The sequence below is a fragment of the Tubulanus polymorphus genome, chromosome 6 (assembly GCF_964204645.1).
Source record: "Tubulanus polymorphus chromosome 6, tnTubPoly1.2, whole genome shotgun sequence".
Classification (NCBI taxonomy): domain Eukaryota; kingdom Metazoa; phylum Nemertea; class Palaeonemertea; order Tubulaniformes; family Tubulanidae; genus Tubulanus; species Tubulanus polymorphus.
In genome coordinates, this window is record NC_134030.1 from 8,419,604 (window position 1) to 8,434,240 (window position 14,637).

The 14,637-nt window shown below is 38.0% G+C and overlaps 2 protein-coding genes across 2 annotated transcripts; one reads left to right on the plus strand and one right to left on the minus strand.

Moving 5' to 3' along the window:
* The first annotated feature begins 4,132 nt into the window (after window positions 1-4,132).
* Window positions 4,133-5,397, plus strand: LOC141907326 (DBH-like monooxygenase protein 2 homolog). Its single transcript, XM_074796933.1, has 5 exons — window positions 4,133-4,208; window positions 4,290-4,343; window positions 4,428-4,567; window positions 4,659-4,800; window positions 5,000-5,397. The coding sequence occupies exons 1-5, from the start codon at window positions 4,167-4,169 to the stop codon at window positions 5,204-5,206; spliced, it is 585 nt and encodes a 194-aa protein (XP_074653034.1). The 5' UTR covers window positions 4,133-4,166; the 3' UTR covers window positions 5,207-5,397.
* A 1,780-nt stretch (window positions 5,398-7,177) lies between these two features.
* LOC141907327 (UPAR/Ly6 domain-containing protein qvr-like) lies at window positions 7,178-13,603 on the minus strand. The gene is made up of 4 exons (XM_074796934.1): window positions 13,008-13,603; window positions 9,944-9,988; window positions 9,273-9,413; window positions 7,178-7,939 (listed from the first exon to the last, which is right to left on the minus strand). The coding sequence occupies exons 1-4, from the start codon at window positions 13,051-13,053 to the stop codon at window positions 7,731-7,733; spliced, it is 441 nt and encodes a 146-aa protein (XP_074653035.1). The 5' UTR covers window positions 13,054-13,603; the 3' UTR covers window positions 7,178-7,730.
* Between the last annotated feature and the right edge of the window lie 1,034 nt (window positions 13,604-14,637).

Consider the following 14,637-nt stretch of genomic DNA (forward strand, 5'->3'; position numbering starts at 1 on the left):
AATATTCGAGACATTTGAAATACTAAATATTTGAAGTGTATATATTATCTTTTTCTCGAATCATAAAGGCATTTGCATTTGTGATTTGATTTACAGAATTGTGTAGAATAATTCTTACGATGATAATTATCTACAGGCCCGTGCCAAAGGTGGTTTGGGGGTAGCAAACGAACCTTCTAGAATTTTCAAAGTCCCCTTCAAAAAGTATAATGATCAGGTACTCAAGGTACTCACTTCTTTTAACAAAAATCTCGGCACGGGCCTGTCAGAAACCTGGCTCAACGATCGTCTAGGTATACGACCGATCTCGATCAAAACCGTTTATTTCTAGGAAGATAAGATGAATCATTGCATTGTCGGGCTATTGGTATTGGGCGTGGTCGCGCGGTGTGCCGGCCAGTTTCCGCGTAGCGTTTATCTGGACGTCGACGAGACGTTTAAACTAAGCTGGAGATACGACGTGGACGATCGTTCCATAACTTTTGAAATCGAAGCTAAAACTATCGGATGGGTGGGCCTTGGATTGTCTGCAGACGGGCGGATGAACAACAGTGACCTAGTTTTCGGCTGGAAAGACAAGAGAACCACATTTGTCAAGGTAATGTGAATTCGTAACGGCTTTGTATTTTCAACGACTGTCGCTCACTGCTTTTTCAGGGGAATTTGAACGATAATCTAAAATCAAGAATAATGAACATTTTTCCATAGATACTCTGATTAGAACCTGTTTCATGCTAAAGCATCTATAAATGATAATTTTTTTCGAATCTCCGATACAAGGATGCTATTGGTACTGGCAACTTACAGTGGCAGTTAGATACCGATCAGGATTGGAAGGTGAACAATTGGGTGGAGGAAAATGGCTATACGAGAGCAGAAATATACCGAAAACTGTGTACGGGCGACTACAAACAAGACCGAGTAATAGATGTAAGATTTTTTATTTCACATAACGAACGATGAGTTTTTTAACCAACGGTGAAACATTACGTCTGCGTTGTGACGATATAGAGAATCACACACTGATATAACGAGAAATGTTTAAAGTCCGAAAAGTTTCCTTAGAGCTAATAATTCGACGTTTCGACTATAACCTGATAGTCATCCTTTCATGACTATCAGGTTATAGTCGAAACGTCGAATCAATAAATCATTAGCTTTAGAGAAACTTTTCGGACTTCATATTTCTCGTTATATCAGTGTGGGATTCCCTGAGTTTATCTAGTTTTTTTATACTGCATGTATCTTTTCCTCTGATATGAATCCTTGTATTTTCTTTTATCTATCTTCGATGTCTTATTTGCGATCATTCAAAAAAGATATTTACTTCCATATTCTACATACAAAGCGCCTGCCGCTTTTCTCGGCATTTTGTTTTATAAGGCTAAACAAAAATGATACCTTGATTCTCCTAATCGGCCGGGTCATTTTGTACAATGCAATAGAATCTGTTCATTACTATAGCTGCCGCATCTGTTATGGTAAGCTTGATCATGATTTAGAAACAAAATGATGTCCAGGGTAGATAAGAAGCCCGGCCGGGTCAATCTTTAAGCTCAGCAGAAAGGAGAAACAAGGTATCGATTTTTTAGCCTTGTAGTTGAAGACAAATGCATCTTTTACATGCGTTTTCTAGTTTGAAATAAAAAACACGTTTTAAACACTTTGCAATCTACAGAATTCGGCTACATACATGCTTTTCCTGCGCGGCAGAACTCCACCCGAAGACAATAATTTCGACAAGATCACCGGAGTCGTTTGGGGTTCGAGACTTATCTACTTACTTGATCCACCGACACCAGAATTCCATAACACACAAGCGAATCTAGCAACTGCAGATCTTCTCATTAAAGATGTAAATAGCTATCGAATCTGTCGAATTAATCTGAATCGAATTTAATTAAGAAAATTAATCTGATATAGAATCGTGTATGCAGGGGCAGATATAGCGAAATTAGAAGGCCGGTTTTCGAAAGAAAATTTCTTGGATTAAGCAGCATTGTAATATATTAATTTATATTAATATACAATAGTCTGGCAGAAATTGGATTCTTTTCTTTCACTCGACAGGTTCAATACGAAGGTACTTCTTTAGTAGTGTGTCGACTTTATGGTTTAACAGAATTTGCTAATATAGCATCCAAGCACCACATAATCAAGGTAAATAGGACAGCGTTAAATGTTCGGGGGTAATCGCATTATAAATGCGAAAAGGTTTGGTGGAATCCATATGCATTTGCAAGCTCTGCATGCGCGAAGCTTTTTGTGATAGGTTCGGAAGGTCACTAGTAGATTTTGAAAAATTAATTTAAAGCGTTGAGATGCATCTTACCGACTACTTTAAGTGAATATTTCAATAATGTAAATCATTCTTGAAACATTTTACAGCATAACCTTTGATTTTCTAATACACGTACAACTATACATTCAATCACATGAAATCTATGTACTGCTACATGTATATTACAGTTTAGCTCCTGATTCAACTTGGTCCTTTAGTTATGAAACGTTTTCAGTTCTACATGGATTTTCGGCCTACTCATCCAACAGCTTGTACTTTAGTCTACGAAGACAGTCACATTTTGAGGAGGGTTTTAGAACTCTAAAAGAGTATGAAGCGTTTAGATGCATTTCCCGCGGGAAATATGAGAAATGTGAAAACCCGACGGAAATCAAGCGCTGGGAGCTGGACAATCGTCGATGAAAAATGAAGTCTATTCATTTGATTAGTGGAATTCAGGATATTGCGGCAGGGGGAGGGGGTAGCTTAACGAATATCATCAATATCTTACGTGCGTCGGTCTTCCATCTTTATGTAGGTAAGGTGAAGTAAGACGCGTTGTATGGAAGAATTGCAAACTTGCCCTGCGTGCATGCAGAACAATAAAAATTACAACTTCAGAAATAACATTTGAATATACTTTCAGACGGAAGCTATTTTCAATAGTTCAATACCAAAACGTATTTCGCTCTACCAGTGCTTCGGCATTCCCAGTAACAACAACGCCGTGCAAGGTGATTGCAGCGACACTTTTATGTCAGTAGGAGGCACCGGAGAAACGACTACGCAAGTTCTTGCCGAATATCGCGAGAAGTACTGCACTGAGCTTATTGCTACGTTCGGCGAAAATAGCGAGGTCAGTGGCGCTTTCCCTGAAATTGGGGACAGGGGTATTATCTCTATATGCAAAAACGAATGCCATATGATCTGAAAACACATGCAGTCCCCCTTAATCATCATCCATTTAAATGGACCAGCATTCATTCAAATGGATTTAGAGCACGATGGAATTATGTTTTTGAATTGACAATTTATGGAAATTAACTAGGGATTTACGTATGCTTATGTGAAAATAAATATTTAGGGCGATTTTTTATGCGTACGTACACTTAATCTCGTTTATCCTAGGCAATGGTTTTTCCGGATGCCGCCGGTATATCAATCGGGGCGGTCGGTGACGCTCAAAGTTTTCTCCTCGAATTGAACTACCCAAGGGGTGGACAGAAAGGTAATTCGCCTATACGAGTGAGAGATTTCATTATTTCGTGTTACTTGGTACACCGCGCGAATCTTATATTAACATTTAAAAATCAAACATTTAACTCAAGGTGGAACTGATAATTCGGGTATCAGATTAACTTATACTTCGATGTTACGACCCCATGACGCAAGCATTCTACAAGTCGGCTCCACACCAACCAAAAACATGGTAATACCACCGCTCTACTATAACGGCTTTTTCGTAGAAGGTCACTGCACGCAAGCATGTTTTAGTCAGGTAAAAAATCGTAAATGAGCAAATATCCCGGTTCTGGGAACATTCAAAAACTTTTTTCTAAAATAATTTTGTTAGCATTAGGATCCTTCGAAAAGATTTCCTTCGAGAATTTAAACTTATCTATGATATTTGCATGAGGCATCAAATATGTTTCGAGTATCTAAGAGCGGTTTCTGCACTCTATATCGGTCCTATATATCTATCAAGGGATTTGCCGGTGTAAATTTCACTGGTGAACAGGAAGTGACGGTATTCGCCGCAAGTATTGCGACGCATCGAACGGCAATGACGACCCGACTGCGGCACGTGAGGGAGGACAGTATGGGCGTAGAAACTCTCGACAACGAACTACCATTCATCATCAACGATCAGAGATACAATTCTAGAATGCAAATATGGCATCCTCTGTTGAACGTCAAGCTGAAAACGGTAGAATCCTGAACTCAACGAATTTGAAAATAATTCTAAACCTTTTGTAAACGAAGTTTTTAGTATGTAAGGTTTTTTCAGAGTGACAAATTTATCGTAGAATGCAAATACGCGCTGGACAATAAAGTGAAATTTGTAAGTAATTTCTGATATGTATTATCACGCAAAGATTTACCGTCATTCTAGATCAAATATATTGTCATATTTTACCGATTTCAGGGTGGCTTACGCGGAGAGGACGAGATGTGTGTCGGAATGCTGGCCTACTATCCAAAAATTCTGCTGTCTCGTTGTATGACGGCCCCTGAACGATCCGGCATCATTCGAATCAATTTGCCAAAGCCGACAAAGGACCAAGTGTACGTTGACGGTCACCAGCCTATCGTATTCCCACGTGACCTCGATGGATAGTAATCGTGTCTTATTCTTTCTTATCGTTTTCACCTGTAGATATAACGATGTTCAGTACTACTCAGCTCTGATGTACGGAGTAGATTGGAGGTATGTCGGGATCAGAAACAAGTTCCAGTTACTGACGCTCAGAAATGATGCAGTCGTAGTTTGCACCAATTCGAAAACAGGCCAGATCGTCGTAAGTCAAAACGACAATTTTATTCTTACTTTCTATGACGATTAATTAACGTAGCAAAAGATGATCTATATGTAGAATGGAAAGCGTTACTTTGAATCCGATTTGCCAGAAACGGATCGTTATATCTAGATATTTGATTATCATTTTTCTTATATCAGTAGTTTCCATGAATCGATAACGATAGTTTTATTCCTTGCAGCTAAATCGCCTGGTGACTCAGTACCATCGTATTGATAAGATGTACAACGAAACAGATAAATACGTCTGCGTCCGACCAGAAGTGGTGACACCGCGCGTGGTCACGGTCTTAGTAACCGGGAAAAATCCTAGCGGATCTTCTGCTGTGAAATCCGTCCAGGGGCTCGTTATGTGTACACTTTTCTTGGCAATGCTTCAGTTATATTAATCATTTAATAACACGGAACTCCTTACTCTAATACATACGCACAGAAGAAATTTGTACAAACAAATATCACGGCTTCGCTATAAACAGGCTTGTGTCATAGATTCACTGAAACAAAGATCTTTCTTACACCAACAGTACATAAGTGGTGGTACAATAACGTAGAACATGTGCACCTGTACTCGCAAATAATTCGTCCGTATTATAAAAGAAATTCATAGTTTTTACAATAAAAATAACATTTTATTCATGATCATAACTCATTGTTTTTATATTTATACAGAAAGTCAGTACCCAACCCCTCCAACGAGATTTAGGATATGTGAAATCAAGTTAGTTTAAAAAAGCTCAGCAATTGTCGGACAGAGGCTGGGTCTAGAGTCGGTTTTCTCATTAACACATTTTTTGAAACTGAAGTCCAGACACTGGAACTGTATAGCCAGTGCTCTATTATTCATTATTAATGCTAATTTACAAAAACAAATAAGCTATCACAGATTTTGCTTCTTGGAACTCGGTCAGAGCTATAGCATTATGACGGTATGCGATAATAATGGCACAAGGAAAAATATCAGAGGGGAAAATATAGCATGGATTTAAATGCCAGAAGGTAATATGCAGTGAATTTAGCTGATAGATACGTTTATCTTGAAATAGCTTCCATATATGTAATAATAGCACAAAAGGCTTTGCTTTGATGTAATTAATGATAGCAAGCTGTTGGTTTGTTTTTAATTTGATATTTTTCATAACGATAAAAAGAGAACTTTGATTTGATAATTTCAACGAAACTTATGATTCGATTAATTACAACGAAGAATCGTATCAAATTTTTTCACACGCTATTCATTTCATCGTAGATCGATATTTATATTATTTCAGACTATCTACTCTTTAACTGGAAGTGAGCGCAATATGAAGGCACCAGAAGGTCGTATTTTTCAATTATTTGGAACAAGAAGAAATGGAAGGGTGAAGGGAAACATATTTTACAATAGGCGTTTCAAAATGGAAGGGAACAGGAAAAGAATATAAATGAATTGTTTTTTATTTTTTGGATTATTTCTGCATAAAAGATAAAAAAGTTGAGTAGAAATTGTGATGAATTTGATTCAAACGATGGGAGAAATCGAAAAATTAACTTTTATGCAAATCACGAGATTGAAAATTAAGACGAACATTTTAAAAAAGTTGTAAAATCAAGACGGGTATATAACAAAAAAAGATTTTTTGGTTGAAAAATTGTGATGAAAACACGGAGGACTATAACAATTTTTTTCTTATTTGATAAATTTTGCAGAATTCTGGGAGGCGGAAAAATGATAAACAATGACTGCGCATTCGCTATTTGATTTCTTTCAATCTAGATATATGTTATAAAAATTTTGAAATCTTATAGTGCGTCATCTGGTGTAGGTAAGAATATCATGTCCAACGTTTACAAACGCTCATGCTCGCCAATTCTCTGTACATTTCTTTCTGGCATTTTTACCTATCGTATATTTTTGCCTCAAGCATTTTTTACCTATGGAATCTTTAACTCTGGCATCATTACCTGCATTCGATTATCATAGTCGACAACCGCTTTCATAGCCAGGATTTCAACTCATTCCACATTAAGGAATCATATACAAATGCTGACTAATGAGAGGTTATAACACAAATACAGACTTGAATTGTACAAATATTTTCTGTTTTCGTTCTATAAAAGATTATCGGTATGTTGGTTAACACATACGAATCACCCAGCGCCACGCGTTGGTCATCGTGATAAAACTTACCCTACGAACACTAATGTTAACTGGCATCCTCTCACGGCAGGGATTCGAACCTGATAGTATCGCTACACTCAGCCACGGCATGAACCCTGCCACAGTAGACCAGGTGCGCATGTACATGTGCAACGTTACCGCACCAAAACTTGCGGCACCAATCAGATTGCTCGCTGTATAATCGCTAAGATAAATTTCACGGAAGAACTATAATGGGCTAAAATAAAACGGGATATCTGATTGGCTGATAATGACATCATTTAAGCTGTGCGCACACGTGGTTGGGTTTCGTACCGTGGAATCTCGATGCCATGAGGTTCGAATGCCTGCAGGGGGAGGATGGTTGAAGTTTTCAGCCGGCTTTGAAAAAATCAGCGCCACATATTCATACTTATGTGGGCAGCATTATAACAGAGGTGATTTGTTCATCGAGTTCATCCTCTGGATATTTACATCTCAACCATCTTAGCATACTTCAGCATACAATCATTTCAGTATATAAACATATGCAAATGGAAATACTATTTTGGTCACCAACATGGCGTACAACAAGCTATTTTTCTTTTTTTGCTCTGCACCTCGGACATTGCAAACAGCGAACGAACATATAGCGGAGTTTTCGGTTTGAAAATTCGATGTGAATCATATACACGGTTTCAATCACGAATCATTAAGGCACTGCGATATTATGGCGGATGATCAGAAGCACCTCGTTCGATTATTTCTATTTACGCAAAATCTTAGAAGAATCTAAGTCAGGGTAATAACACCCAACTGAGCAGTACAGATATAGTCACTGTCGACGTGAGCCATGCGGCGCTTATTTTTGGCGGTGACCCGTTACAACTGTGCGAGCCGCACATACATAAATACCCGTTCCCCGATCGTTCTCGTCGGCATCCCTCGGACAACAGCAAATTCAGATTCAAATCGTTCGAACACGTCCGTTCTAAAATCAATCGACCTGGAAATAGTAAAAGGAAATGCTCCAATATCACGTGATCTGAACCGCTAGAAAAGTCATTTTTGGCTTGAAATAAACATAGGTCTTGCAGGCTCTAGTTCTATCAACATGGAAAATACAAAAACGTGTATTTGGGAATACGTATATGGATATCAGCATTACTAACTGGAGCATTTTCGTCTGTTAACCATCACGAACGTTCAATATAGAAACGTTGTTACAACGACTGTAGATTTTATGTTCCTCTGAAGATGAGGTTTAGTTTTAACATTGAAACTGTTAGGAAATAAACTGTTCCTACAAATCTACTGTGGGTTTTTATTCGTCGCGTTGTTACAACGTTTCGACGCAGATGTTACGCGGTGTGGCATTCATAAACCCAGATCTAAAGAAGTCTCACCACAAACGAGTAATTGTTTTTAGATCATGAACACGCAGCAGAATATAGAATGATAGATTTTTGAGGATAATATATGAAACTGACTTTTACAAAAGCCAATTGTTTACTATTCATTATACCGCTTGAAAACATTCGACAGATGTTACAAGCCCTGTCATTGATCGCCAGACTATGATCTACCGAAAATGGTGCATCAAATATAATTTTCATGCGCGTAGATCGAAACTTTAAGATAAATGCTACATTTTGTCCGTGCAACAGGGACTACATGGTCATTGTAGGCTTTTAATCGTATAATCTAAATCGATGTTCTAATTCTAGTTTCGACATTTAATCCCCGTAACTTATGTTGCTGAAAACAGCAAACGTGGATCAATCAGATGTTTTTTGCGACCTGGCAACATCAGGTTCACTAATAATTCTTATAGAGTGATCGGTGATGTGTCAAAACCTATAACAACACGTGCTTCATTATTTATTTCGCTTGCACGGCTCAGACCGTGTGTAGAATTGCATGCATATATACATTTGCTATATTACTATCGGTCAGAATGGGACGAACTGCATCTGTTCCATTCGCTGGTCATATCAGAGAACGGCTTATGTTTAAACGCCTCCATAACGTAGTATACCCTCTTACCTCCCCGGTCTGTTTACAGTTTACAGACCAGTCGTACCACTTTGCTCCGAGTTACAGAACCTTCTCTTAGAGATCATATCGTCCGAAGTCATTTAGTGGATGTACCTTTTAGGACACCCTGTGGAATCCCCTGCTTAACCCTTCTGTGCTAATGACATAGAATCCTAGCTTTCAGAGGACAGTTTAAGACATTTCTGTGCACCTTTACTGCAGAGCGCTTTTGATGATAACAATTCTACTTGATTCAAGGCCCCATTAAAATTCATGATCCTATACAATCTTGCCCTACCCACCTTCACGATAATGCGTCCATTTTACGCACACTCCGCCTCGACAAGTTTTAAGGAAGATCTCATCGCTGGTCGTAGAATTCTCAAACGACGAACACGTACTGTTTCCAGCTAATCCTTCACATTTAAAACAGTCTATATCCCCTGCGAAATAACAGTTGTTTTCATTTATTTGGTGAGGTCTGAACACCGATGCACATAATACGTTGAAAATTATTTCTTCATACCCTTCATAGAGTTGAAAGAAATCTAATACGGCCTCACGGTGGAGGATGAATCCTCATGGAGGATCACCCGTTTGAACAAAGTGAGGTACTTCAATCTGGTTATTAGGGAATTTCTAAAACAACCTTAAATTGCGCTTAGACAAAACAAAGGATTTGTGCAATCAATTCATTTTATCTTTATGTTCAGTTGTAAATCACTTTTGGTATGAATAACAAAATTGATCACTTGATATGCAAATTGATTTTCAAAAGGTAGGTATCATTAGATATATTCGTTTTAGGTATTAGTATCAATATTCACTATATGAACTTATTTGATACATGCAAGAACAAAGTTTAATCTTCTTTTTGGTTGGAATTGATATCATTTTGGTCAAATAAGCCCATGAATCTGGGCCTCGTATGCTTTTTGCGTATATGATTGTAACAATTTGATATATAACTTACCTCCATATTCCTGTTGAAATGACCCGGAAGGCATCAACATGAAGACTGCAAATAAACCGAAAGATAAAATGAATATGTTAGCTGGGTTGGCCACTTTAAGTTTGATACCATCGCAGCATTCGTTGACTTTACGTCGACGACTGGTTTCACGACGCGATCGGCGTCCCACTTCCTCGAGATACGCCAAGCGTCGAATGTCTCTGGTTGCCTGGTAGTCCTTAAGCGACACCATAACGTAACTAGATACGACTAATGCAAATAAACAATATTCAAATCATCACATATACACTTTTTTATGTTTCTTCGATTACATCGCGCTGAACAATCACCGGCTGCACGCCTCATTTTTTTCTACGTCTTCGAGTGCACGAATGATCGTCATATACTTCCAAAATGTAATACTGGAATATATAAGACTGGAGCGAAGTCTCTACGAACGTGTGTGCATTATTTATGGACCAGCTCGATGACCGCTATCGTTGCTGGCATGCTTTGCGGATTACTCGAAAACGATACGTGATTTTATTCCGGGCGGTATTCCAGGTGGTGACATGCTAGTCTCGCCGATACTTGGCGGTGACCTGAGAGACTTTTTCGCAGACTGGTGGTGACCGAAGTTAGAAATCAATTTTATGTTGAATTTAAATGACACACCATCGGTTACGAAGCACATCTGTGCGAACGTGGTGCAAAACGTCGAGTCCCACAGGCACCAATGATATCGACGCAAACATTGATATAGTAAAAAGATCAGATATAGTATATCGCCACAGGTTTCTTCAACTTCCAATTCTAAGTCATGCATGGTTGTACGTATACATATGCATGCTCACGTAATTTAAAGGTCAGCAGTTTTGGGGAAGCTTGAACATCTATTTTCTAGCAGAATACTTGTCTCCGACGGGTTCGAAAAGCGAACTTTTGGTAGAGCCAAGCAGAAGTTGAGAAACATCGCTGCAAAGGCGGATCGGGGATGGTGCAAATAGAGGTAGTGCAAATAGATACCCGAAAAAATTTGATGACTTGCTGAAATATCAGCCTAAGAAAAGTAGATAATGCTTCCTTAATCCTTTATCTCACGATAATTGAAATGATTGAAGATCTATTGCATATTGATTATTGTAGCAATATTTGTCTAGAAATTGGATGTTATTTGGATACTCAAATGTTTTTCATTCCTATACATCAGGTGTATACAATTACTGGGCCAAAATGATCTAATATTCAAGAACCAGTAACACTTTTTTAGATGAAATGCTTCGTCGATCCAGTAGGATTATACGTCTTTACAAGACAGTTAACAGAATTTCACAGATGACATAAATGCGTAAAACTCAAGGAGAGAATTTCAATTTCGCCAAAGGTAACGGAGGGAAACATTTCGACCTTGTCACATTCGAAAAGAATATGAAACTCATCTCCGACCCTCAATAAGTATATTTCATCTCATGTCGAGGAATACGAGAAAATCGTAACTGACGGGCCGCCGGCATTTTCGAAGAACCAAGGCGAAATTTTGCCAACCTCGAGAAAAGCCTCAAACCCTTCGTTATAATCCCCAAAACAACATTCATCAAAATGGCTTTTTCAAACATTGAATAGTAGCGTCGATGATCATTTCAAAGGCTCACTTTGAAAGATTGACTAGGCGAAAAAACCACGAAATTTCACTTTCGTTCTATAGAGCGAGTGCATCGGCAATTCTTTTTAGCGTGTGTCAGCTGGTAGTATAAAAGCATCCTACTGATAGTGAGAATATATTTACATATAACAGCCATTTTCGCGCGCTCTGACGTGCTAGTTACAATATCGATACGTACATTCTGCATTGTAAAAACCTTCATAAGCACACTGATTATTCGAATTTTATTGAAATTGAGACCTTTTTTTCTCGTTATCATCTAGACGTCCAGGGTCCACTTTCGTGACTATTGAGCTATAGAATATAATGGAATGTTTACTATAGTCAAGGATAAGAGTAGACATTGTAACTCTATAAGTTTGAAGATAAAATGATGCGTACTAAAGATAAAATGATGCGTACTAAAAAGCAATATTGAGGATAGGAAACTGCCACTTGAAACGATTGGGCCGTGACCTATTATAGAACTGAAAGCTTTAACAGTTCTTTGTGGCTGACTTAATTACAATCAATAGAACTAAAAACACCGCAAATGTCGCTATGAAATTAGTATATACACGAAATAATCTTTTATGATAGCCGTTTAGACCTTAACGAACGGACACAGAACAGTGTTGAAAATGTGCCTCGAATATATTGCATTTATATTACACAAGCAAGCATGAAGTTCATGTACAATAACAAGCACGTAGAATTGATCGTGGTTAATTATTTACTGGTTTTCAGGCGCTTGGCGATTTTTGAAAAATTGTGAAAATGGAGTCCCGTTAAAACCGAACGCACTTTAAACATACATTCCTTTTGAACAGTATTCCCTCCAAATCAACATTCTCAAGATATACATATAGATTTTATCTTAACTGGGATCAATTTTCTCGAAAGCCGCGATTGGTCTGTCCGCAGTACGCTTCGATGTGGGTCCAGCGCCTCACAAATTGCTTGTAAGTACAGCCCTCAAAGGCTTGCGCTGGATCTCTTAGTTATTCCAAATTATGAAAATGACCCTATTTTGTAATGAAGTTAAATGAAAAATAAATCGTTATTAGTATATTGTTACACGGTTATTGTGTATTTGTAAAAATCCCAGATATTCCTGCTTGAAATATCATAAAATATTGAGGAATTATGAATAAACATATAAACACATATACTGATACATGTCGTTATTGCGTTGGAATAGGGCCACATTGAAATACTGGCATGGTTTATATTCCCTCCAGATGGTGAAACGCATTCATTATATACACCGTGATGTTCACTTTTGGTAACTGTATTTTACCGGGTCAATTAGATATATTTCGTGGTTTTATGTATCGAATCGTCTGAAAATTTGTTTTCGAATTTTCGATTTAAAAAATTATTTTTACTAATTGATAAACTGTTTCGTAGAGACGGATTCCCGGCTCGCTCTTTCGAACTTACCTACGAAAATTGCTGTGATGGAGCTGCTGATTGAAAACGAAGTCATACTATCGCTAGAAATTTCATCCTCGAATTCACCGATCAAGTCACTCGTTTAAATCCGCAACATTTCCCTATAAACGTGATAGGCTGGAGATGGAATGTCACGATGGCGGGTCACGAATCCACCCCGTATCTGCGACGTATCCCACGCGAAAGTGTGTCCGTTTCTAAATATTTTCCGCTATAGTAAATTTGAAATATTTATCCCAGCACTTCCGTACAAATTAAAAATTCATTCGTATACAATTTTCAGCACTTGCGGGATTATATTCATTAGACAAGAGCGCGGGTAATAAGAATGCGTGGCGATTTTGTAAGGCGGAAATTTTCGGCCGCAATCCAAGTATGAAATCTCGGGCCATAGCGCTCCATTGTAGCTTTAAAGTACTGCGCCGTCGACGGGCGTTGAAGCACGACACATGTGTAAACCGAATTAGAAGTAATCCCAGAAATTTACACGCGGCGCATATATGCTAATATTGTCGGACTTACCTAGATACGTGCTAATATCAAAATACGAATGATCACAAGTGATTTAACGCACATGATATGTTACTTTTCATGTTGTGTGTATGGCGATGCAGTTGCAATGAATTTTTGATATCGTCAAGTGGTATAGGAATGTTGCCCCTTTTTCACCAGTTATCATTTGAAATCGATTGCTGGAACGTATATGTATATATGACTATATTCGAATTCTATCGAAAACCGATGTATTGCGCGTAAAAACTCGAACACTTTGACAACCATCCATCTGCAGCTGTCCCAATGATATTGATGGAAATAAAAGTAAACACAATGGCGATTCTTACATGCGTATATGTTTTCGCCTGTACTATGATTTAGACCGCGGGGTAGATTCTTTATTCACGGAAGCCACTGATGTCGAATAGAGAATATATAAGAATTGCTGATGAATTAAGTGTTCGAAGGAGAAGAGCTAAATAAAAAAGAAATCGTCTGTTGTGTTTTCGTAGGCTATTGGTAACAATATTTTTGTGATCATATGTGAAATTTTATTACGTACAATTGTAATCTTGACTGATTGAAATTCATAATAAAGATTGTTTCCAGTTTCTAGGCGCAATTTTGTGGCGGTCCCTGGAGATCCCCATTATTGCGATAATTTGCGCTCATTTTTAAAACATATGTTTTGATTGAATATCATAAAGCTCTGCAGTCCCTTGCTTGATAAACTTAATTTATAAACCATTTTAAAGGAACTGAAATGCTGATATTTGATGATAGTAATATTATATTCAATCAAAACTTATGTGTTAAAAATGAGCGCAAATTATCGCAATAATGGGGACCTTGGGGGATTGCCACAAAATGGCGCCTAGAAACTGGAAACTTCTTTATTACGCCAAATAAAGAAATGAGAGAACGAAAAACAAATCAAGCGAAAACGCCTGAACACAGTTGATACTCATCTGCCATCTATGAAGAACCATGCACTGGTAATCGTCAAAAACTCATCTGAGCTATATCATGCGTATTGCTGTGAATATAAATATATTCATACCCAATGATGATGGACTGCCACAGAAACTACTTTGCATAAGAAATGAATAAAAAAAACCCAGTT